Below are 10,456 nucleotides of genomic sequence, written 5' to 3'. Positions count from 1 at the left end.
AATATATATTTTTGAAAATAAGAGAGATAGATAATATAATTTAAAAAGTTAAGTGAAATACATTCATAATGTAAATATTTTTATATTTTTATCTAACTATTTATAATTACATTACTAAGAATAACTAATTATTATAATTTTTACAAAAAAAAATAAATTTATAATAATTTGATCAGTCGAGAGTAAAAACAAATAATGATTTACTCTATTCCAAAATAATAACCCTTGTGAAAGAGGGGTGAGGTTGGAGAGTTGTGAGCCACTCTACTGCACTGCGTGCGAGTGGTACAAAAATTATTCCCACTTGCACGCTGCTGCTACCATCTGTTGTGTCTCCTAAACCTGACAGAGAAAGATGGTAACAAGTCACTCTCTTCTTTGTCTCATTTTTGACTTTCAGAGACAACGCATTCAAAAAGCTGTTACGTCCATATCCATTATACCATGCTCACATTTTGTACCTATATATATATATATATATGTATACGCCTATGCCAATTCCTCTGCTTTGTTCCTTCTTCTGCTTTTCTTTAATTCTACCCTTTTTGTGTTACGTTGGTCAGAGGATGCAATCAGAGAATCACACTTTTTTCTTTTCTTTTTTCATATATTTTTTGTTCTGAAGTGACTGCTTTGGACTCTTCTTCCCACTATTTCTTTCCACATTATTTATTCCGCTCCAACGTATCCAATTCGCTTCCAGCACAGTGATAATGGCTCTACAGGTATCATCTTCCTCTCTCTCTCTCTCTCTCTCTCTCACACACACACACAACTTTTGTATTCTGCATTTTTATGTACCCTTTGGGCGGGTTTTGGGGTTGAAGCAGGAAGAAGGGTGGCCTTTGGGGCTGAGATTATTGAATGCAAGAATTGGGTTGGTAAGGAATGGTGATTTCTCTGGATCAATCTCCTTCAGCACTGTGCTCACAGCATCTCCCACTCCTTCAACTGATGATTCTTCCTCAGTTCTTGACACAGAGGTAATTAATTTTCTTTCTTACATTCATCATAATCTTAGAAAGTGTTGTTCAAATACTGCGTCTATTTTGATTTGGCTTTTTTTGTGGCATATGGTATACCATTCTTATTAAACTTGTGTTTAACTAGTAAACTCGTAAGAATTTATGATCTGTGATAAAAAAAATCGTGTCAAATCATATATGGAAACTCGTTTTTAGGTAAAGTCACGTAAATTCATGAGTTTACATCCAATTTTACAAATTTAACAAAATAAAGAAAAAACATATATTTTTTTTGTCAAGATTACACCATTTGAAATTAGGGTACAATTTTTTTCCCTCTCCACAAGTTGTGAAACACCACAACATCAAATCACATTAATGTTATATGATTGGACTAACTTTATTATTGCTTCTTAAATATTATTTTTATATAAACTAAACTCTTATGAGCTTACTATTTGAATTTCCAGATACTTAACGAGCTTAAAAATCTTGGTAGTTATAGCTCAAAGCTAGCTTGGTATTAGACGTACCATGGTTATTAAGTGCGACAATGTTTCACTTCTCATGTTTTTTGTTATTATTGGTCGGTAACCTCAAAACCCTGGCAGGGCGTGCCTTATATATGTTTCAATATGTTTTTTATGATAAAAATAGTGATAATGGAAAAAAGAAAAGAAAAGAAAAACGAAGGTATCCACTTTACCCTTTCCAACTAGTTGAACCGTTGCTTTTGACTAAGTACTTTGTGATCATTTCAATCACGAAGACGAGGCTTCTTAACTTTTATATGTGCAAGAAATAACTAAATAGAAAAAGGAAACCTCATGTAACAAACACACCCATAAAGCAAATCTATCTTCCTGTCGCTCTCTTATGGATTCTCAATCTCATTTGGTGTTTCCGTTGCAGCTTGGTTCCCAAGGGGGTCCAGAGCATGGCCCAGCACACATTGTTCTTTGAGAGAAGATGGAATTGATTTTGGTTTAGTTTGTCATTTTTCTTTTTTGGTACATACACAACTAAACTGAAATCATGCTTGGTTCAAATTTGTCTTCCACTAAAATGGTTTGAAAATTATTTTTGATGAGTAGAAAACAGGCCAAAGGTTCGAGAAAGGAGAAATCATATGAAAAATGCAAATCAAATACATAACATTTCATGAGACCGCACGTTTTCTCTGTATTCTTTTTGTGATTCTAAATTTCTAATAGGTTTAAATATGTTTGTAATTTTCATAATATTACATATTTTGATTTTTTAGTTCTTCTAATATGCAAGTTACTAAGTTAGGTGTTTCGGTCGGTCTTATTAGCGTAGCCACACAAATAATCAATATATAACAGTCTTTTAATTAGTCACATCACATTTAAAAATCACTAAAATCTAAAGGTGCTAACTCTAAAAAAGTTAAGATCAAAATTGGGGGTTAAAATTTCATGAAAATTTAGGGATCAGAAGCATGTTTAAACTTTGTAATATAATAAATGCACAAAATTAATTTCAATTGAAAAGTTAGATAAGATTATGCATGTTCATCGCAGTTTTCATGAGTCATTTTGCTAACATCATATGGCTTGGTTTAGTCCACTGGATCATTCTTCCGTGACAAGAGCATCACGCTTGGCAGACTCATTGGTATTTCTAGCTTCCTAGAACTCTCAAGGAGATCAACCAGGGGAAGAATGGTGGAACCGTCAAAGGACAACAAAAAGAATCATAAGCTAAGGCCTTGGTTGTTTTCACTTTGCTCAAAGCTAACTACTGATGCAGTGAGTGTGAATGATGCTCCCTCTCTTGGTCACTATCTTGTGGCAGAGAGAAGAGCTGCAACTACCATTTATGGACCTAATGATTTTTCCCCGGTTCATACGTCAAACTCGCTATTTGTTGGTGGCCAAGTTGCTCAAAGTTCAACTTCACTGAGAGAAGATGGTAGAAGAGAGCCAAATAGATCATTAGATCAAAACACTGGATATGGGGCACCGATAATTTTCGGTTCTTTATGCAGATAAGTCAATAAATGATGCGCCTCTGTTATTAATTTCTTTAATATTACGAGCAGGTATCTTGGTGTTCTTAGTTGTTCATGATCCCCATTTTTCTCTCATGTTTGGCCATTAATTTTCAAGGAATTGGGATATTCTGTTTTATACTCCGTTTAACATATGGTAGCCACGGCAATTAGATTAAAAGTACAAAGAAACTAACAGCTTGAAGTGTCTGAAGAACCAAAGAAGTTTATTTGAAAAAAAACAATGGCATGTTTCAGGCTGCATAAGAATCACGGCCTAAAATAGAAAAGGTTGAGTATGAAAATCCAGAGAAAAAGAAAAGTCAAAACGACAGAGCCGAGTAAAATCCAAGCAACTTTAAATCATGCGTTCAGTGCTTGGGTGAAAAAGAAGCCTAAGTGGGACACCTATATGAATTGAACATCCAAATTTAATTCAGATGAAATCTTTCCATAACCCCACAAGGGTGATTAATGAATACACCTCGTGTCTATTAGTACATTCATATACGCTAATCGTATAGTCAACCAACAAGGAATACTACCTTCATCGCATGGATACTATACCTGATTTTCTTCTTCTTTTTTCCCCCCGGGAATACTATACTTGGTGAAATAAAAACACAAATGTCCACCAGAATTCCAACCAACAGACAATTGAATTACAAAACCTCTAACAGACCATTTGACAATCTAGTTCACCTATTATCTGCATGATCTTGTGCGAAAAAATGAATTCAAATAACATACTGTTGTAGCTAGCTTTTCCAGAGCAAGATTAGAATCACCATTCATATGTCATAGCAGTCAGCTGCTGTCCTGGAAGTAAAGAAACAATGAGCTATTACCAGGGCTAGGCAAACCCCTCATTGCTTTTCGGCATCATCAATCTTTCCTGAATTGCGGCCAGCAATCCTACCAAATGAGCCCATGGCTGACAAGCTCTTAAAACTGCTACTCCCTTCACTGAAATTTGATTTTCTAGATCTTCTTGGTTTTGTTGGGGTGGACTCCACTTCTGTATCACAGATAGTCTTGATCTTGGGAACAATTAATTCAAGAATGGCACCTCGGCAAAATGGGCAAACTGGTGCAGTGGCACAAGTAGTTGCAAGATCAGGCTTCTTGAGACAGCATAGTGCTAAGGTGCAATGAGCACACATTTGATGACCACACGGTCTGACCTCAATTGTGCACACTTGATCAAAGCATATGCAACACAACTCCACATTGCTGTCCTATATGAGGAAATTAACCAGAAAATAAGTAAGTTATAATTTTAGGGAAAACGCTAGACAATTTTCTTCCGGACAAATGAAATTGGGCAGTACTATATATCTACAAAACCAATATAATCTTTGCACTCTTTGATTGTTAACTAAATTTTAGTTTACTGGTAACTTTTGTACTCTTGATACTTGTTATTCGCCCAGCTGACTCAAATATGTGCCACTTGAATCTATGACAGAGCCCTAGTGGCTATTCTTAGGTTCACTCATGCATGACTCTTTTATTTTGATCTTGATTCTGGGTTTTCCAATATCATAATTGGGTGTTTTCCTTATCACTAGTCAATACCAGAAAATCCTTCCCTTATGCCTGGATAATTAGATGCTGTCAAATCAGAATGCAATAAACTTCCAACTAAAATATTTTATGCTTGAGGATGATAGGCCTGCAGCAAATTACATATTAACCAAACCAAGTATCAAGTCAAAATTTAAGAGGCCTTAAGCAGTCAGAGAAAGAAGATGTTGTACCTCAGAGTCAGAGACAATATCATCATTTCTGGTTTCAGAATGTAGTGGAGATGGGGCTGTGTCACCTTCCTTTAGTAGTGTCTTTTCTCTTTCCTTGTTAGCTTCTAGCAAGGCCTTCTCCAGTAAAGCCTTCGCTTCCTGATTGAGTTCACCAATAAACTTCAACAGAGACGGCCAAACAAGTGGTGCTGGTGATGAAGGATCAAGCAGGGCAGCACACGCCCTATGCTTGTGCTTAAGAGCAACCGTGAATGGTATTCTCCTGCCAAGAATCACTTGACAATATTTTAAACCAAATCTTAACCATGCTGCTTTTGTTTATCAGGAAACCAAAGAAATTTTAAGAATTATGCAAAGGAAAAGGTTTGAAGAAGATAGTCTCTATTCAGTATACAAATCAATAGAGAAGAAAAAAAGAAGTGTTTACTAAACAAATATTCATAATTAATAACTAATAAATGTGAATATCATACTGCATGAGCTTTGCATAGAACCTAGTCACAGATCTAGATGTGGATGAATCCTTTTTCTGATAGGGAATAATTTAGGGAAACAGAATCATCCTTGATAGAGCCTCTCAAGATAACTAATTGGAAATGATTGCTCGTACATTATTGAATACTACCAGTCCCTTTTAAAGACAATTAATAAAAAGGAAAGAAATCTAATGATATGATCTTATAGCTAATAAAAGGATACAATTCCTAAATCATGATAATGATATGCAGTGTGGTTAGTATAGGACAATGTGCGATATGATGCATGCAATTCCACACAAGTCACACTCCCAGCAATGGAAATCACACTACAAAGTGGAAATGAGGTTGAATTGCAACCTGTGTTTCAGTAATCACACTGGACTTGCATTCGCAGTTCCAAATTCTGACATAAATCACAGCATTCTTTGTGCTAGCAGGTCATGCAAAAAAAATAGGTCGGGTTGTGTGCAACTCAGAGTGGAAATACCCTAAGAGAATACCTGTTTTAATTATTTCTTGTTGCAATTTAGGAGGGAAACAGCCAATTCTTACTTTCCAGTGATACCCATACCAAATATTAATCAATAGGAACCTTACTTTTCAATTTCTCCACCTTCTACCTCTTAGCCCACACAGCACAAGCTCTGTATCACCTGCTTCTCATACTATTTCATTGCTTATGCGTGGTAAACTGTTTCCCCCACATTTTTCTTCTGAGTGCTGACTGCCTCTACCCACACAACACAAACTTTGAGCTTCCCTAAATCCTAAATCATGATAAGATTCCTAAATGATATTATCTTATCTGATAAAAGGAAACAAATCCTAAATCATGAAACTGATATGATCATAAAAGAGGAAATAGACCTAAATCAATTAAGGAGATTTCACAAATAAAATTCAAATTATGCTGTATCTAATATCTATTAATGCATGCTACATCTACTGTTGCAGTCTCCTTTTTCTTACATTGTCTAAACACAAATATGTCTAGACTCCACATCACATACCGTCACACGAAAAGCTAAGCTCCTTACGTGGCCTATTAGTACCATAACCATGTAAACTATTCAGCTAGACCTGTCACCGTCAGCAAGTGTTATTTTCCTAGTTATTACTGTACTAACTTTGCATGTACGAGCATTATATGGATATTAAGCACTACTAGCCCAAACAGTCTCTAAAGGATACATACAGTCAAGTTTTTCATTTCTTTGTCCACTTCTTCATCTTATGAAGTTCAGTTTTAAAGCATGAACTCCCAAATGGAGATGCTAACAGTAATTTCTTAATCAATAAATTAAATTGTATTTAAAAAGTATATACACAAACTGTTAATCATGGATATTCCTAGTACTTAATGCTAATTAAAATACAGCAATGGATCTTGAACCAGTAATTTACATTATTAAGCTGGTTTCAGAAAGAGTTGAACATTGATTTACTAACCCCGAGGAATCTAATTGAAGCCTTTCTGCTCCCCAAGCAAGCAACATGCGGACACAGTCTACCGATCCACCACGGGCAGCCAGATGAAGTGGGGTGCTCCCACGGAAACTGCATAAGGTACCTTGATCAATCCTAATGGAAAAAGTCAACTATATTCATCATCTAAGACAGACTAACGCCTAAGACAATTACCCATATCCACCAGTTGAAGCACAAACAAGAGCCCCATTGTCTAAAAGGGAATGAAGACATTCAGGCCGTCTTTGACGAGCAGCAAGGTGCAGTGGGGTGGCACCATTTCCATCTCTTATATTTACAAATCTAGCAAATCCCCTGCCAATCACATTGAAAATGTGGAATTAGTAACAACCATATCTGTCTCTGCTTGCATACATATTTGCGAGCATATGAAAGAAAGAGAATCTAACCAAGAATGAGCAACAGGTGCTGAATGAGCAGCTGAAAGAATAGCCTTAAGGCAATCTATATGGCCATAATAAGCAGCATAATGCAAGCAGGTCCTTCCACGTAAAGAATCAAACATCAATATCTGAAACATTACAAGCCAATGCCATTATCATTCCCCTATGATCAACCCAACCATTCTCCACCAATTCAACAAAGTTTTGAATTTTTTTCTTTTGACACTGAAAATGCTTTTGTGCATAGAAAATCCAAACATGGCCTAAATTCAGATAGAACAAAGCATAAAATACATTAGCTCCAGCTTGAATAAGCTTTTCCACGCAACTAATCTTTCCATGCATCACAGCCAACATTAACGGTGTCTACACACACAAAGAGAGAGAAACAAGAATCAGTAAAACAGCCAGCCAAGTGCACAAGCTATATATATATATAATGGAGGTGAACCTCCGATTGTGATCGACGAATAACATCCAAAAATCTACAGTACCGCGTCAAAGCTTTGTCCTAACTTTGAAAACTAACCATTGTTGTGCAAATTAGCACGAATAAACTCTAATTATGATTAAAGAGCTGCATAAAATATACTTATAAAACATCGTGTAAATTCTACTCGTTTATTAGATGCCCAGGAAGTGAAGAATTTAAAAAGGGAAAAGCTTACCTGTTTGTAGCGATTCAGGACATCCGCTTTCACATTCCGGTCCAACAACATGGAAAGCACCTAACGAAGTCGAAGAAAACAAGCATGAGAGAGAGAGAGAGAGAGAGAGAGGAGAAGAAGGAAGAAGAAGAAACAGAAAAAGAACCTGGATTCGACCATTGACAGCTGCTACATGCAGCGGAGAGAGGGTAGCGTGAGAAGTGGTGTGTTCCAAAAGGGTGGCATCATTCTCCAACAAGGCCTCAACCACCTCCAACTCACCACTAGCAATTGCTGCAAACAGAGCATTGTTCTCATTCTCCACAATTCTGCAACTCAGCCTCTGACCCATTTCCTCTCCCACTACAGGGGGAGGTGCCTAGTGAGCCTCACTTTTTGCTTCTTTCATCGGAAAATTAAGAATAATAATAAGCATCCATGTTGAACCCGCATCGTAGTTTGGACCTGCCCGCCGCGAATTCGGGCAGCCTGACCGAAACTGCGTGTTGAAGAAGCCTTTTGTGTACGTAACTGCGTATCTAGTCTAAATGTCCATACTAACACCCGTAGTCAACGACTACTTCAATTTTGTGAAAATAAAAAAAGAGCATTTGACTAAACAAATCATGAAAACAGTCATTTCGTGATTCAATATATATTAAATGCAAATATTCAATTATTGAATTTTAAAGAAATGAGGATTGATCGTTTAAAAAGCTTTTCATTTAAGGGTAAACGAGTGTCTTAAAATAAATTCATTTATAAATAAATTGTATACAAATATTAAATTATAGAAAAATATCTACTAGCATCTTTATCTTAAAGTGCTTTAAAATTTCATAATTATTTTTCAAGATCTTTTCTTATTTCCTTATTATATCAGATTTGTTTCTTTATTGGATTAGCATTGGTATTATAAATAAGGGGCAATCTTTTATGAAGCTATATAGACACCTTAGTTTGAAAATCAGAAAAGAAAATTGATCCACCAGCATCAACAATGTTGTTGTTTGTGGATGTTTGAGTTTTCTTCTAACAGTACATTGTTCACACACATGCTCGTTTTCTTGTATCATTTTTGCTTGATCCCTGTTACCTCTAATAGTCTGTGGTTGATCTTTGTTACCCGTAATCAACTACCCTTTATCCTCATTTTCATTATCTCCTATAAGTTTTTCACAATTCCCATTGCTTTTTTAATTAATTTTGCTTGTTCCTGGTGTCTGCGATCACTTCCTCTTGATCTTCATTGCTCTTGCGAAATTTCCGTTGTTTCTGATTAGTTTTGCCTGATCCTTGTAGCCTTTTAGTTAATTCTGCTAGATTCTTGTTGGGCGCGCGCACACACACATGTTCAGTTGTAATAAACTGAAGCTAAGAATTATAACACATAAAAAAAATATTATCTTGATTTATCTTCAAATGATTTAGAATATCTTAGATTAATTTTTTAATTCTTTAGTTTTCTTTTATAGTTTTATAATATCTCTTATGGTTCTTTATTTATTTAAAATAATTATAACCTAAAATCTCATAATTTAACACGTTGGAATGATGAGATTTTAGGTATAAAGTGGAGAAATAAAGACAAAAGAAAACATCTTTTTTAGTATATTTTATAGTGGGATGTATATTCACATGTCCATAAAACATTATTTTTATTTGTACTAATAATTTTAATTAAACAAAGAAACAAATTAAAAATAATAAGAAAATAAAAAAATTAAGGAATTATGCAAACTAATCCACGAAAATAATTTATGATATATAGTAAAGATAATATTTTCAGTTAAAATTATATCATTTGCAAATAAGTAGTACTTAAAATAATTATTTATGTATCATTTTTAAAATAATTATTTATGTATCATTCATGATCACGTTTAAAATTAATTAAACAAATAAAAGCTTAACGCAGAACTTTAATGTAAAGCTATCCATGCCTCCAAAAGTTCTAAATAAACATTTATTCATCGATCAATTTGTAATAAATACATGGGATATGCTCATATGTGGGGAAAATATTAATAAGAAAATTGTCATATATGGGATACGCTAAAAACTTCGCATATTTCGGCACTTATATAATTTAAAGGGGTATTTAATTAATAGTTAAAGTTTGGTGTTAGAAATTGTTAGCATATATAGTAGTTTTTGTATAAATAATTTATGCACTCAACCCCGTGACTGGTGATGTCGATGTTAGGCCAATTCAGAGGCTCTTAACATTTTATAAAGGCATTTGCGAACGCGTTTTGTGGAAAGAGATGAAAGTTGGTGGATGCATCAGTTTATCAGTTTGGACCTAATTGACGTATGTATCTGCCCCAGAAAAAATGTTAGATCATTTTTGGAAGATAAGTCAAATTTATATTATGAAGTAAACTTTTTTAGTTAAGAAGATTAATAAAAAAGTTACTATTATATTAAAAAATTATATTTTTATAGACAAAATCTTAGTAATTTGTTTAAAATAAACTTATTTTTGTTTGATGATTAGACAAACTCAATTTTTAAATGTGATACTATAATGATCAAATGATAAGATGAATTATGAGTTGAACTAAGTAATTTCAATTTTGGATGCATATATAGCTAACTTAAATTCATCTGCTATTATATACATGGACAAAAAAAATTAACTCTTGTTTAGCTTTTAGTTTATTTTAGCAATATTTTTTTTTAAAGTTGAGTGAATTTTTTTTTTCTAATAAATAAGG

General features: G+C 34.3%; 2 protein-coding genes across 2 annotated transcripts; one reads left to right on the top strand and one right to left on the bottom strand.

Annotated features, from left to right (window-relative positions):
- Nucleotides 1–713: 713 nt before the first annotated feature.
- On the top strand, nt 714–2,980 carry LOC113850772 (uncharacterized protein At3g17950-like). The gene is made up of 3 exons (XM_027481316.1): nt 714–725; nt 831–983; nt 2,552–2,980. The coding sequence occupies exons 1-3, from the start codon at nt 714–716 to the stop codon at nt 2,978–2,980; spliced, it is 594 nt and encodes a 197-aa protein (XP_027337117.1).
- Nucleotides 2,981–3,551: 571 nt separating this feature from the next.
- Nucleotides 3,552–8,088, bottom strand: LOC113850547 (putative E3 ubiquitin-protein ligase XBAT31). Its single transcript, XM_027481117.1, has 8 exons — nt 7,903–8,088; nt 7,758–7,817; nt 7,384–7,455; nt 7,096–7,217; nt 6,860–7,000; nt 6,668–6,775; nt 4,740–5,001; nt 3,552–4,202 (listed from the first exon to the last, which is right to left on the bottom strand). Exons 1-8 carry the CDS (start codon nt 8,086–8,088, stop codon nt 3,846–3,848), a joined length of 1,308 nt encoding a protein of 435 aa, XP_027336918.1. The 3' UTR covers nt 3,552–3,845.
- Between the last annotated feature and the right edge of the window lie 2,368 nt (nt 8,089–10,456).

This window comes from Abrus precatorius, unplaced genomic scaffold, assembly GCF_003935025.1.
Source record: "Abrus precatorius isolate BTA unplaced genomic scaffold, Abrus_2018 Scaffold9, whole genome shotgun sequence".
In the NCBI taxonomy this organism is placed as follows: Eukaryota; Viridiplantae; Streptophyta; class Magnoliopsida; order Fabales; family Fabaceae; genus Abrus; species Abrus precatorius.
The sequence above is the reverse complement of the archived record's forward strand: the minus strand, read 5'-3'. Positions and strand labels throughout refer to the sequence as shown.